The sequence below is a fragment of the Episyrphus balteatus genome, chromosome 1, assembly GCF_945859705.1.
Source record: "Episyrphus balteatus chromosome 1, idEpiBalt1.1, whole genome shotgun sequence".
NCBI lineage: Eukaryota > Metazoa > Arthropoda > Insecta > Diptera > Syrphidae > Episyrphus > Episyrphus balteatus.
Genome location: NC_079134.1, coordinates 80,301,129 through 80,317,225, shown reverse-complemented (window position 1 = coordinate 80,317,225; position 16,097 = coordinate 80,301,129). Strand labels below are relative to the sequence as shown.

Genomic DNA, 16,097 nt, shown 5'->3' with positions numbered 1-16,097 from the left:
CTCTAGTTTAAATTGGTACAAGGAGTGATAAGTTGTTTGATATAAATTGCGAGCGTTAGCGAGCAAGAAAATTTTTTTGAAGAAATAAATTTGAACCATTATTAGGCTTTATACAAAAAATAATTTCGCACAATTTTATATATAAAAACATTGAAAAATGAAATTTTTCTCCCACTAAAATTTTGTAGCAAAAAATTGAAATATTCTATTATATCAATTTAGTTCTAAATTAAATCGGGAATACTTAAAAATAAAAATTTTACATAATCCAAGTTGTTTGGCATGAGCTAATTTTCTAATTTGAAACAATTTGATAAATAGAAAGCTAAAAATACAACGAAAAATTTTACATAGGTAGGTACTCTCTGAAATAAAATGATAAGATGTCGGAAAGACTTAAATAGATTTAACGGTAATATTTCAAAAACGAGATGTTATCGAATATTTTTATCTTCGGATTCGAGTTCAGCAACCCTTTGAAAAAGTATAGTTTAGCCTCGACGACAAAAACCTTGTAGTGTTATTTAAAGGGTTCTTAAGAAAACATTTTAAGGTGTTTACATAGTGCTTTAGGAAATGATCAAAGAGGTAAAAACTAGTTTTTTGAAAATCCCTTACCAAACGTTGTAATGGACCACAAAATTGTTGTTTTTCCTTATAAAAACTTCATCGACAGCTTCTTTAACGATACGAAATTGGTAGAGACTTTTAGGGAGATTTTCAGATAGGTAATTAAATTACTAAAATTACAAAAAGATACCATTTAGTACTTCAAATATTAGACTTGTAGGTATTTTTTTATACTACATCCTTTGATTTTCTGAAAAAAAAAATTTTCGGGGGGGGTTAAACCCCCAAAACACCCCCCCTAAATACGGCTATGTCTAGTTGTAAGTGCAAAAAAACCTTCTTTTTTGTGGATTTTTTGTGAAGAGGCATTTAATTTTATAAACATAAAGAATACATATCCATATAGCAAATTTAATGTATTAAAATAATTCGCTGTGTATTTAAAAAATATTGGGTTCCGTTATTTTTGTAGTAGATCTCCTAGACGACCTCCAAAGAAGAGGTGTCTGGCGGTGATCAAGATATCTCTGATCCAAGTCACTTAAAATTCAAAAAACCAAAAGATTCATTTTCAGGATAGACGAATGCAGGTAATGAACGAAGGAATAGTCAAAATTTTGATTTTTGATAAAATGGCGGCTTCCCAAAGAAAAAAATCGTTTTTTTCACGAAAATTTACACTTTAAAGTGGCTTAAAAAATCGAATTATTGTCAAAAACCTTTTTCCTTCGTTCATTACCTGACAAAAGTATCTAAGAAAATTGTGTAAAAAATTCAAGCCGATTACTCCAGCCGTTTCGGAGAAATTTTGCTCACCGCCAGACACCTTTTTGTGGAGGTCGTCTAGGAGATCTACTACAAAAATAACGGAATCCAATATTTTTTTAAATACACAGCGAATTATTTTAATACATTAAATTTGCTATATGGATATGTATTCTTTATGTTTATAAAATTAAATGCCTCTTCACAAAAAATCCACAAAAAAGAAGGTTTTTTTGCACTTACAACTAGATATAACCCCTTAAAGTTATCTCTAGCTAAACAAAATCTGTTGAAGTCTGCTTCACATCGCGATAGCTTGTAGGCTAACCAACATTTGTTTCTATAGTTTTTAAGGTTTTTTACTTCACTATCGTACCAATTTGGGACAGAAGATCTCGATTTTACAACAGAAAGAGGTACGGATTCAAGAAAACAATCAAATAAGATATTATAAAATTCAAAGACAAGAGAATTAACGTTTAAGCAATTATTTAAACATGACCAGTCAACAAGAGATAAAAGCATATTTAATTTAACAAAATCAGTTTTTTTAAAACTTTCTAAACTCGAAGATTTTATTTTATCCAACACTATTCAAAATATAAATGATGGAAAAGCTTAAAATTATAACATGGAACGCCAACGGATTATGGCAAAGACTTGGAGAATTAGAAATGGTTATGCGGGAAAAAGATATTGACATTTGTCTGATATCAGAAACCCATGTTAAAAAAGAATCAAATTTCAATATAAATGGTTTTCTAGATTACCACGCAATTCATCCGTCGAACAAAGCAAGAGGCGGAGCATCATTATACATAAAAGATTGTGTTAAACACTCGACAGGTCTTAAGCTTGAGCTTGAATCGATGCAACTTATAAGTGTGCAAGTTGAAACTAAGCATGATGTACTTAATATCTCATCTATATACTGCCCTCCGCGGTACAAAATTGATAAAAATGAATTTTCAAACTTGCTAAAATTACTTAGACCAACTTTAATTATCGGCGGCGACTTTAATGCAAAGCATACGTTTTGGGGTTCTAGATGTATATCTCAAAAAGGCCGAGCGTTATACGAAGCCGGTATGGAGAACAATTGTGACTTTCATTCTACTGGGAAACCAACTTATTGGCCGGCAGATACCTCCAAAATACCTGACCTGATTGATTACTTTATAGTCAGGGGAATACCGTCAAATCGAATTAAAATAACGGAATGCTTTGATCTTTTTTCAGACCACTCTCCCGTTATACTCACAATCAGCGAAAGTCTTGTTAAAGTTGAAATGCCACCTAGACTAACAAACGGTAAAACTAACTGGGAAGGCTTTAAGAAAGATATTGAGGATAATGTTGAATTAAGGGTATCACTACAGACACCTCTTGAGCTTGAGAAAGCGGTAGATAATTTTGTGCATGTTGTTCAAAAAGCCGCATGGAACAATACCCCTTGCCAAAGAGAAATTTCAGGGTACAAAGATGCTAAATATCCCCAAGAGATAAAAGACGTACTTAAAGAAAAGCGAAAAGCGCGTAAAAAATGGCAACAAACTCGTGCTCCTCAACACAAATCTAATTCAAATCGCTTAAGTAATTTGCTTAAAAAAATGATATCAGATTTCAAGAACCGCGAAGCTAAAAATTACCTTGAAAATTTGACGGCAGGTAAAGAATCTAACTACTCTCTATGGAAAGCTATAAAAGCCACGAAAAAACCTAAGCTTCCAGCACCTCCGATTATGAAAGACCAAAATGCATGGGCAAGAAGCGACAAAGAGAAAGCAAACGTTTTCGCTGATTACCTAGAGGACACATTCAAACCATTCAATGGGCAAGCATTGAATGATAGTATAAATATGAATTTAACGTCAAGTGAAAGCTTTATCACAAGAAATGTTACACTCGCCGAATTAAACAAAGAAATTAAGAAGCTAAAGCCAAAAAAAGCACCCGGATACGACTTAATTACAGCGGAAATTCTTAAAATGCTCCCACGGAAAGGTTTAATAAATCTCCTCTATATAATGAATGCCACTTTAAGGTTAGAATACATTCCAAATCAATGGAAAGTCGCAGAAGTAATTATGGTCTTGAAACCTGGCAAACCATCACACGAAAAGAAATCATACAGACCCATTTCACTGCTTCCTGTAGTATCGAAGGTTTTCGAGAGAATATTTTTGCAGCGACTTCAGCCAATAATAGAAGAAAAAGGTCTTATACCTGAACACCAGTTCGGTTTTAGAAACAAGCACTCGACGATAGATCAAGTGCATAGAATCACCGATGTCATTGAGAGAGCTCTCGAAGAAAAGAAAATTTGTTCAGCGGTCTTTTTAGATGTATCTCAAGCTTTTGACAAAGTATGGCACGAGGGCCTCAAATTCAAGTTAAGACAAGTCCTACCTGAAGGACTCTTTACCATTCTTAGAGAATATCTAGAGAACAGAATTTTCCGCGTCAGACACGGAAATGATTACTCAGACTTTAGGGAAATAGTGGCTGGGGTACCACAAGGTAGTGTTTTAGGTCCTATTTTGTACCTTCTATTCACACGCGATATACCTCAAACAGAAAACACAATTGTAGCTACTTTTGCTGATGATACCGCAATACTTGCAGTAGGCAAAACAATCAACGAGTCGACAAGTAAATTGCAAAATGCCCTTAACAATGTCAATGAATGGACAAAAACGTGGCGAATAGCGCTTAACGAATTTAAGTCAGTCCACGTGGACTTTACATATAAGAAAATAAATAGACTACCTGTTTTTATTAATACTACTCAAGTCCCATTTGCAAATGAGGCAAAATATCTCGGGATGACTCTCGACGCGAAATTAAAATGGAAAGCGCATGTTAAAAATAAATGTGATCAATTAAATATGAAATTGAGAGAAATGTACTGGTTGCTAGGACAACATTCTAGACTAAGTATCGAAAACAAATTATTAGTTTACAAGCAGGTACTAAAGCCTGTCTGGACATACGGTATTCAACTCTGGGGTTGTACACGCGATACAAATTTAAATAGATTACAAACTTTTGAAAATAAATTATTAAGATCATTTGTAAATGCGCCGTGGTATATAAGAAACGAAGATCTTCACAGGGATCTTGGAATCCCCACGGTTCGCGAAGAAATAAAAACGTTTGCCCAAAAACATCGAAAACGGTTAGTCGAACATACTAATAGAACAATACTAGAAATTCTCGACGAGACAAACTTAGTACGACGTTTGCGAAGGACTAAACCTTCCGATTTGGTACAGTGAAATTTTTCAATTTAATTCCTTTATTTCGAAATATCGGCATTGATTAATATAAATTTAAATGTTTTAGAGATTTTATTTATTTAATTTCCTTTAAAATATTTTTTTGATAACAAAAATTTAAACCATTACTTAATGATTTAATTTAAAACAAAAGTTATTTATTTATTTTTAAATATCATCAGTAGGAACTTTCATCGGAAAGTTACCTACAACACGTAACTTAACTTCGAGAAAGATAAATTGCTAGATAAGTTCCATCTGAACTTAGTTGCAATCGGGAGGAGGAGGTGGTTTTAGTGGTTAAGAGTCCCACATATCTATGAGCACGCGTTTTCCGGTCCTCATAGAATCTTTTGAAGATTTCAACACCTACCCACGGACAAAAAAAAAAAAAAAAAAAAAAAAAAAAAGTTTTTTTAAAATTAAAAGTATAAAAATTTTCAGTGAGATCATTATGAAAATGATCAGAGTCAAGAAAAGTAGAAAAAATAAGTGATGGATGATGATTATCTTCTTTTACTAGAGGCTCACTCGATTTTTCAACAGTGATATCTGCATCTGAAGTTGTCAAAACCAGGTCAAGAATCTTTCCATTAGAATTTAATACATCGTTAAATTGTCGTAGTCCAATTGAAGTTAAATCATCAATAAATTTTGAATCATCGGATCTCAGATTTCCAGCTGGCAACATTATATTTGTTTCAGGACACCGAAACCAAGTAACGTTGCTTAGATTAAAATCGCCTAGGTAGATTAGTTCATCACGATATTCTAATAAGTCGTTGACAAAACTTAAGAACTCATAAGCCTTATTGTAGACATACTGCGGACTTCCAGGCACAATATACATCGTTACAATATATAGGTTTTTGTTTTTTAAAGATATTTTAACGCAGATAAATTCATTGTCAAGGGCTACAGGAACATGAACTGGTGTAGCTATAAACGAAGATCTTACGGCAATCAAGATTCCGCCGCCTACCGTATCAATATTTGGATCCGAATATGGGTCACGTCTAAAAACATTAAATGTGCTATCAAAAAGTTCAGAGTCTTTGATGCCAGCATTCAGCCAGGTTTCAGTAAGAGAAATGACGTCATAGGAGCAGGAGGTTGTAGAAAAGTAAACCTTGTTGGTCTTAGTCCTAAGTCCTCTTACATTTTGGTAAAAAATGTCAATTATTGGCGACGATTTACTTGTCTTGTCAAATTTTTCCGGTTACGAGTATTGTTCCTTTTGTTTACAAACTCATGGACGATAATTTTATCCGGCCAAAAGGTATGATCCAATAGTTCATTAAAAATGTCATTAGTAACATAGAGTTTAAAAGAAGCGTAGTCAGGATTTTTTGTTGGTAGTTGTTCAATTTTAAGTTTTGAGTTTGGAAAACGTGACTTTATATGTGTACATATGTTATCACAACTTGTTTGAGGATCGAAATTAGATAAAAATATACATTTAAATCTGTCTGCTGCTTTAAGTGGGACATCAAGAGAAGATTCAGATTGCGTAGTTCTAGAAGATTGAATAGTTTCGTTGATAGGTGTTATGGACGATAATGAATGCGAATATTTATAAATATCAACTGATGACAATGGCAATATTGAGGATGAAGACGTCGTACATAAGGTCGATAAAGATGATGAAGTTGAAGGAGGTACAGATGAAAACGGGAAAATTTGAATTAGTGAATTAGAAACAGGTGTGATAGTTGACGTAGTTGATATTGTAGATGAAGAGGTTGGCGACGTAGAAATGGTTGTAGTTACACATGTTGACGACGACATTGATGACACTGAGGACGAAGAAGAATTAGTGGCGCATGATGTAGGTTGTGGAGATGATTGTGTATTTGAAGAAGTTTGCTCAGATGTTGTAGGAATCATTGAAGATGTGGAAGTTGAGGAAAGTACAGATTGAGGAGTAGAAGTAATACTTGACGAGGAGGGGATAGGTGTTTTAGGAATTGGAAGAGAAACAGAAATGGGTGTTTCTTTAATAATTTTTTTTGTACGGTTCTGCACAATCGGTGAGAGCGCTGCATTTGCTCTTTTGAGAGTATTTCTTGTAACACGTGAAATACTGGGACGATCGTTATTTATTGGAGATTGATTACAAGATGGTTTTTTTAAAAGGTCAATTTTAGGGGTTTTAGGTGTGATTCCTTTCGAAGTGGTTGAATTGATGTTTGTTAGCTGCTCAGATATAAAAGCAACCGCGTTAATTAATTTATCAACCTTTTCGTTTAAGGTGTTAATGTCTACTCTGAGAGAGTCAATTATATTTGAAAACATTTTAAAAAATTCGTTGTGATGTGACTTGAAAATTATTAAAAGCTTTTTATTGTTCTTTTTGAATTTTTTTAATTTTAAGACAAAAATTTTTATTTAAAATTTTTTTCTTTTTTTGTAGTTTTTTTAAAAATTTGAGATACGGCCCTGCTTAAGTTGCCTTTATAAATTTAAATTTATGTGAAATTACCTAGAAGTAGGCAATATATTTTTTGTGGTAGATGTGTTCATGTATAAAATGCCTTAAGGTATGCAATAGGGCTCTTGATATTACCCGGGTAATACCCGTTTCAATAAATACCCGGGTACCCGGGTACCCGCATATGCGGGTATTACCCGAATGTGCGGGTACCCGGGTATTTTAAGTGGCGGGTACCCGAGAAACCGGGTAACGTGTTCTTAATAGCATAAAATGAGGGAAAATATCAGAGAAGTCTAGTTTAATTTATTTATAAGTAATTAGTCGTTAATAAGAAAAATTCGTTTTGAAAAATATGAGCCTTTAAAAAATTACCCATAAGAAACACGGTTTAAACAATAATAATTGTTACGTTTTTATAAAATTAATTTTCTATTTCTCAAAAGAACCATATCTGCGTTGGTAAGGTTTTAACAAAAAAAAGTTGATTTTGAAGAAAGTTCTTTGTTTCCGTCATAAGAATACATATTACACTTTGATGTTTCTTATAAGCGTCGTGCATTGTATTCTGATACGCGAATGTTACATAATCTCGTCAATGCTCACGAATGTACTCATCCTATGATCGTACAATCAAGAGAGGCTGTGCGGTCAATGTGAATATAAGGAATTACTCACTTCATTCATTGATATCATAAGAATATTACACTTTGATGCTTCTTATAAGCGTCGTGCATTGTATTCTGATGCGCGAATGTTACATAATCTCGTCAATGCTCACGAATGTACTCATCCTATGATCGTACAATCAAGAGAGGCTGTGTGGTCAATGTGAATATAAGGAATTACTCACTTCATTCATTGATATCATAAGAATATTACACTTTGATGCTTCTTATAAGCGTCGTGCATTGTATTCTGATGCGCGAATGTTACATAATCTCGTCAATGCTCACGAATGTACTCATCCTATGATCGTACAATCAAGAGAGGCTGTGCGGTCAATGTGAATATAAGGAATTACTCACTTCATTCATTGATATCATAAGAATATTACACTTTGATGCTTCTTATAAGCGTCGTGCATTGTATTCTGATGCGCGAATGTTACATAATCTCGTCAATGCTCACGAATGTACTCATCCTATGATCGTACAATCAAGAGAGGCTGTGTGGTCAATGTGAATATAAGGAATTACTCACTTCATTCATTGATATTATAAAGAGTGCAGTAACCATAGTGGGTACAACGGGAAAGACTTAACTTGGGGCCTCTCTTTGTTTTTATTAATTTTGTAGTGATGTTATAGTAAAAACGAATTTTTAAAAAACATCATAATAATTTTTGTTTCTTTATTTGGGCTTAAGATCAAAGTTATTAGCTGAGTTAACAATTGTAGCATTTATTTATTATTACTTGGAAGTTTTACGCGCGAACAGAGACAGCGTAAGCCCTCTTGGTTAGGGGATATCGCCCTGATGGTTGCTCTAATGATATGTCCGCTCCTGAATTTTATAGTCTTTAACTACCTTTAGTCTGAGCATAATAAGATCTTGTTTATTAAAATTATTGTCAATGCTCTTAACAGTAAACTGTTAGTTTTTGTACTTGAGTTGTATGAAGTTATTAAGAAAGTGTTGTGTTTCTTCGTTATTGTAGAAAGTGAAATTATATTGTGAGAAAATGAGTGAAAAAAGAAAAAGTTGGATTTGGCGGTTCTCTACATTAAGTGAGGATAAAAAGGATGTTATCTGCAAAGTTTGTGGTAGTAGAATATCCTATAACCAATCCCCATCAGCTATGAATAAGCACCTTCGATTTTTTCACAAGTTTGATCCAAACTCCCAACTAAAATCAGATGTTGATGTTGACAATAACGACGAAAGGTAAGATAAGCGCGATAGTTTAAACGTGACGTTTTTCTTGTCGCTATTAAGGAAAATATTTCAAAGTGGGATTAAAACGCCCTTTGCGAGAGCTCCCTGAAGCCAGAACTACGAACTCATAATTTTTGAATTTGTCTTATTCGTTTGTCCACCGTTTGTCCATGTTTGTCCACCAACAATTTTCGTTTGTCCACCCTTCAAAAAAATTTTAGAGTGTTTTTGTTTTTTTTTATAGGAAGTCTGAAAAATGAAAAATTGTCTAAAACGCTCAAATTTTGAGATAGAAGAATAAAACCAACTGCAATCGTTTGTCCACCTCGAGTTCTATATACATACCAAATATTTTAGTTTTTCCACACCCCGTTTAGGAGCAATTTCTAAAAACAAATTTTGCACTGAAAAATTGAAATTCCCCTAAAACCCTAAAATCAATTTTTATAAAAAATTCAAACTGCTGTCGTTTGTCCACCTCGAGTTCTTTACGTATACCAAAAATCATCGTTTGTCCTCCCTCTGTTTAGGAGATATTAAAAAAAAATTTATAGCAACTCTCAAAAAAGTACGCATACACCACAGTGTACTGAAAATTAAAAAGTCCTCAAAAATTATTATTTTTCAAAAATTCAAACGGCAATCGTTTGTCCACCTCCAGAAATGTATACAAACAAAAAATCATCGTTTGTCCACCCTACGTTTAGAAGATATTCAAAAAACAAAATTTGTACTGAAAAATTCAAAGTCATTTTTGGGGATTTTTCAGTACAAATTTTGTTTTTTGAATATCTCCTAAACGTAGGGTGGACAAACGATGATTTTTACCGACTTCCAAAAAGGAAGAGGTATTCAATTCGTCTGTATTTTTTTTTTTTTTTTTTTTTTTTTATGTTTGCTACCGCATAACTTTGGACAGAGTGAACCAATTTTGATAATTCTTTTTGCATTGGAAATCTGGTGGCTGCAGTGTGGTCCCATTTCAATTTCGTTCAGTTATAGCCATAGAAACTATTAGAAAAACCACAAAATCCTGTTTTGATCCATACAAGTCGGTTTTGTTTTTTGATAAAAATAATTATTTGTTTGTATACATTTGTATACATTTGTTTGTATACATTGCAGTTGGTTTTATTCTTCTATCTCAAAATTTGAGCGTTTTAGACAATTTTTCATTTTTCAGACTTCCTATAAAAAAAACAAAAACACTCTAAAATTTTTTTGAAGGGTGGACAAACGAAAATTGTTGGTGGACAAACATGGACAAGCGGTGGACCAACGAATTAGACAAATTCAAAAATTTTGAGGTCGCAGTTCTGGCTTCACGGAGCTCTTCGCGAGACGAGACCTTAACAGACATTTTTCTTTTGTTTTGATTATTTGTTTTAGTCCCGAATCCTTGGAACCCACTCCTTCTTCATCGAATAATTCCAGGCCTATGACTAGTAGTAGCAGCAGTAGTGCAGAGCCTCCAAGAAAAAAAAGACGCCGAAACGACGAAAGTTATAACGCGCAGCGACAAGAACAAATTTCGCGAGCAACAGCCTACATGATATCTGCAAATGGGCTTCCAATTTCATTCGTGGAAAGCATTGGATTTAAGCATTTTATGTCTGTTGTTGAACCCAATTATAAAGTTCCAGTAGCTTCAACTATTTTGTCCCGTTTACAATTTTTGTACAATCAGGTTCATGATAAAATTAAAAATGCGATCGGTCCTGTTTCTTTTGTAGCTTTAACTACAGATGGTTGGTCATCCAGGGCGCAAGACTCATTTATATCGGTTACCCTGCACTATGTTAATGATGACTGGGAGCTAAAAAACTTCACATTATGTGCCGAATACATGGAAGAAAGGCACACTGCCGAAAATTTGGCTTTAATATTAGAAATGGTCATAGCAGAGTGGGACTTACAAGGCAAAGTCAGTGCAGTTGTAACCGATAATGCAGCAAATGTTGTAGCGTCAGTACGTTATGTTGAAGAAATTCAAAGTAGTTATTGCTGCGCAGCACATACGTTGCAAATCTGCATTAAACGCTCTTTGCAATCAGTACAAGCATACCAAATAATACTAAAAAAAGCAAGCACTTTAGTAAGCCACTTCCACCATTCTAATTTGGCTGCTTCTGAATTAAGTAGGAAACAGTTACAACTAGGCTTAAAAGACCTAAAATTGATTCAAAGCTGTCCAACAAGGTGGAGTTCATCCTACTTCATGTGTGAAAGGCTGATTGCAAATCGTGCAGCTGTTCTTGCGGTTTTGGCTGACAGGACTGTTACAAGTTCCTCATTGGCCTTGAAATTGGAAATAAACGAGAGAGAATGGACACTATTAGAAGAACTGACAAGAATCCTAAAACCATTCCAGGTTGCAACCACAATTTTGTGTCAAGAAAATGTAACCATTTCCATTTTAAGGCCAATTATTAATGGGCTCATAAATAAACACCTTGTTATAACCGATGATGATGATGAGAACACTGTCAGTTTCTTGGAAATGATGAAAACTAATTTACGCCAAAGATTCAAAATGGGTGAAGAGATAGTAAATGAAGTTCTCACTGAACAAATCTCATCGTTTTTAGACCCAAGGCACAAAAACTTAGAAGCCGAGTGTGAAATCATGAGAGATGTTGTAAGGAGTCATGTTAGGAACCTAATAAAGGACATTTCGCCTAACGAGAATGAACAAATCGCTAATGAACAACGAAGTGCCATGGATTTTTTGTTAAAAGCAAAATCAACTAATGAGCCCTTAAACGAATTTGATAGGTATTTGAGAGAGCCGCAGATAGACTATAATGTTTCTGAGCCGTTGATGTGGTGGAAAAATAATGAAACCAAATATCCAAGCTTAGCGCTGCTGGCTAAAAAAATTTTGTGTATACCAGCCACATCGGTGTCATCAGAACGATGCTTCTCTGCAGCAGGTAACGTTGTCTCATCAAAAAGAGCAAGCCTTTTACCCGAAAATGTAAGTTTATTGACATTTTTGATGAGAAATCAAAAATTGTTGCAAATAAGTGATAATTAAATGTATTCTTGTAATTAGTATCTTGTTGAACATTATTTTAATTTCACAACGAAAACCCATTTTTTTTTTAATTATAAAACATTGAGGTTTCTTGTTTTCGAATAATTTTTCAGTTTTTGTGTTAAGTAATTGATATCTTGTTGAACATTGTTTTAATTTCACAACGAAAACCCATTTTTTTTAATTATAAAATATTGAGGTTTCTTGTTTTCGAATAATTTTTCAGTTTTTGTGTTAAGTATTTTTAATATTAGTATTACACCCATGACTCATGAAACTTGGCAAAAAGTTTGCTTTTGGGATAAGAACCAAGGATCAAAAAAGTAAAAAATAAATTTTGGGTGGAAGGGTATTTTTCCGCGGACAAGGAGGAGGAATTGAAGGTCAAAGTACTTATAGTGAAAAAATTGTTTGTCGAACATCATCATTTGACACATGTTTTTAAGGTATATAAATAAATAAAGTGAATACGACTGCTCTAAGAAAAGTTATTGCCGATTAAAAACAAGCACCCTCGATGAAATTTCTAAAAATATTTTTGGTGAAATTTCATTTTTGTATCTTGTTTTTCATATGGGGTTCGATAATATTTACTTGTTAAAGTAAAAAAACAAGCACCCTTGTTTTTAATCGGCAATAACTTTTCTTAGAGCAGTCGTATTCACTTTATTTATTTATATACCTTAAAAACATGTGTCATATGATGATGTTCGACAAACAATTTTTTCACTATAAGTACTTTGACCTTCAATTCCTCCTCCTTGTCCGCGGAAAAATACCCTTCCACCCAAAATTTATTTTTTACTTTTTTGATCCTTGGTTCTTATCCCAAAAGCAAACTTTTTGCAAAATTTCATGAGTGTAACAATTTTTTTTTTTATTTGTTGATTTTATGTACTATTGTTTATATAAATACTGTACTATACTACTGTTTTTCATATAAAAGTCTTAAAGTCTAAAAGAAATAAAGTTATGTTAAATTTATAATATTGTTAATGTTTTTTTTTAACCTTGACTATAGTCGAATCGATGGAATCCAACTATACATTTACTGATTTTACAGTGTGGTAAAGAAATGTTCTTAAATCTGTTTCAATCACATTACTAATGCCTAGATACGAAAATATTGCGGCTACCCGAATATGACCGGGTACCCGTACTATAACGGGTACCCGAATTAATGGCCCCCGGGTAATACCCGGAAATGCAGGTACCCGGGTACCCGGGTAGTTACCCGGGTATGCGGGTATCAAGAGCCCTAGTATGCAATATAAAGTTTATATAATGATTCACATACAAATAAACGAAATAAATGAAACAAAGAAACAGTGTAAAATGTACTTATCACTCAAAGAGAACACTGAAACTGCTCAGAAATAATTTTCAATTGCACTTTAATAATATTTAATTATTTATGAAAAAGAACACTTATTTCTTCAGCAACGAATTAGTTCACAATTCACTTTAAGTAAATTAATAAATGTCAACAAAATTTAAATTGTTTATATAAATAATACAGTCAAATTTAAACAAATAAGGGAGACGGATAAACAGCAAGTCAGGCACAAACGAAAGCAGGGTGCGGTTCTGAATCGTGGAATCTCCACGGTTCGCGAAGAAATAAAAACGTTTGCCCAAAAACATCGAAAACGGTTAGTCGAACATACTAATAGAACAATACTAGAAATACTCGACGAGACAAATTTAGTAGGGGAGAGTGGGGCTAAATGTAACAGGGGTAAGAATTAACAGCTAAAAAAAGCGATGTTCCTTTCAATATTAAGAAACGTGTAAAGGAGAAAAATGTTCAATTTTTGCATATCTACCGGCACATTTTCTTCAGATGAAGATTAGACGACAGGGTGAGAAGTTACACTAGTGGTGCCCAAAAAATGCATGTTTGTAACTTTTTTTTTTAATTTTATTTTTGGTCTACCTCTTTACCCGAAAAAGATAGAGTGCTAAGTGTTTTTTTGTTATATGCAACTGTGTTTTGGCTCAAATTGCGTGTATATTTTATGTCTATATCAGTTTCGCTTTTTTTTTAAATTGATTTTATGTGCCAAATTTCATGCTGGGGCTAGTTGTAACATTTTTCCGGGGCAAGTTGTACCATGTAAAAACCTACCTATACTGAAAAATTGTTTACCTAATATAATTAACAACCCTGAATATGAATGCTTGTAATTGAATTTGTATTTATTTTGAAATTGGAAACACATTTTTGAACCACCACTTGAATTCATAAAGCTTATAAAACAATTTATGAATTCGAATAACTTTTATTTAAGACTACTGTCAAATTTTCTCTGGAAATCTTGAATTTGCTCTACTTTTTACAAATTTGCACCAAAATTTCATTACTGAGGTTTGTTTTTATTGTTATTAATTAAAAATAAATAAATATAAACAAATAAAGGTATTTTTCTCTTATTTTTAGTTCTTGGTACAACCTACCCCGGTATGTGTTACACTTTGCCCCGTATGTGGGGTAAGTTGAAACAACACGATTTTTTTTTTGGAAGCTTTTTTTTTCAACATTACCGTTATGTTTTGCTAAATTTTTATGATGGATCTTGGAGCTAAAACATGGGTCTTTAATTTAAAAAAGGTCTGGTTGACCCACTTTCAAATTTGTAGGAGAACCATCGATTTTAGAAAAAAGTGTTACATTTGGCCCCACTCTCCCCTACGACGTTTGCGAAGGACTAAACCTTCCGATTTGGTACAGTGAAATTTTTCAATTTAATTCCTTTATTTCAAAATATCGGCATTGATTAATATAAATTTAAATGTTTTAGAGATTTTATTTGTTTAACTTCCTTTAAAGTATTTTTTTGATAACAAAATTTAAACCATGATTTAATTTAAAACAAATGTTATTTATTTATTTTTAAATATCATCAGTAGGAACTTTCATCGGAAAGTTACCTACAACACGTAACTTAACTTCGAGAAAGATAAATTGCTAGATAAGTTCCATCTGAACTTAGTTGCAATCGGGAGGAGGAGGTGGTTTTAGTGGTTAAGCGTCCCACATATCTATGAGCACGCGTTTTCCGGGCCTCATAGAATCTTTTGAAGATTTCAACACCTACCCACGGACAAAAAAAAAAAAAAAAAGTGTGTGTACACAAGTACACGCGACTGAAGTTATACTTCACACTCAGTTTATTAAATGAATTTCATTTGATATTTTTAGTTTTTATAATTTTTTTTTATTTTATTATTAAAATAATCAAACAGCGTATTTTTTTTAACAATCTCAGCTTATGGTGATCTAAGGAAAATTTGTTGATGCTATCTCCGTACCTTAACCCAAGACAATCTGACTTCCCTGAATATAGTCAAGCATAAAAAATCTTTACAATTGGAAATTAAAAATCTTCATACCAATTTCTGGGGCTAAGTTTTTGAAAAAAAAATTAAATTTTATCTACGATTGATGGCCTTTACCTATATTAATACAGGTTTAGTTTTAGTCTATGTTGTTTTCTTTTCCTTTTATTTATGGGTATTTACATTTACATCTTTTTTTGTGGCAACTACCACATGCAACTTGCCACATGCAACTTGCCACAGCAACTTGCGACATGAAACATGCAACTTGCCACGTGTTGTGTGTTTTTTTACCGTACTGCGGCGTTCTGCATTTTTAAATACTAAAGTACTACCAACTCTAAAGGTGAAACGACAGCCCTGCTGCCCAATTGTCTCGAAGATGGCGATCGCGTCATAATCCCTTTGACATTCTTGTCAAAAAACAAATTTTCATACCCACCGCCCCATAAGAAGTATAACTTCAAAAATGTTTGCTTTATAAATTCTGCATGTGATACATTTACTGATATAATTTTTAACTAAATTTTTGAGTTTTGGTATCCAAAACTCTGATCGAACCATTCGAACGACGCACATAGGGGTATTCAACTCCAAAACCCGCTCATATAACTTTTTTGCAAAATGTGGAGTTGAGAAGTGATTTTTTGTTTGGCTATTCTTAAATACCCACGGAATAATGTCCCGTAATTTTTGTTTGTTTTTATGCATGCACTTAGCCACAGCATCAGTTGAAAGTCATTGACTGTAATCCTTTAATGTGGTTCAGTTGTTTTATGTGAAAAATTATATTGGCAAT

The 16,097-nt window shown here is 33.2% G+C and overlaps 2 protein-coding genes across 2 annotated transcripts; one reads left to right on the top strand and one right to left on the bottom strand.

Annotated features, from left to right (window-relative positions):
* Positions 1 to 5,792: 5,792 nt before the first annotated feature.
* On the bottom strand, positions 5,793 to 6,908 carry LOC129907198 (uncharacterized). Its single transcript, XM_055983299.1, has one exon. The coding sequence runs from the start codon at positions 6,906 to 6,908 to the stop codon at positions 5,793 to 5,795; it is 1,116 nt and encodes a 371-aa protein (XP_055839274.1).
* A 3,450-nt stretch (positions 6,909 to 10,358) lies between these two features.
* LOC129905253 (E3 SUMO-protein ligase ZBED1-like) lies at positions 10,359 to 12,265 on the top strand. The gene has a single exon (XM_055980689.1). The coding sequence runs from the start codon at positions 10,361 to 10,363 to the stop codon at positions 11,957 to 11,959; it is 1,599 nt and encodes a 532-aa protein (XP_055836664.1). The 5' UTR covers positions 10,359 to 10,360; the 3' UTR covers positions 11,960 to 12,265.
* The last annotated feature ends 3,832 nt before the right edge of the window (positions 12,266 to 16,097 follow it).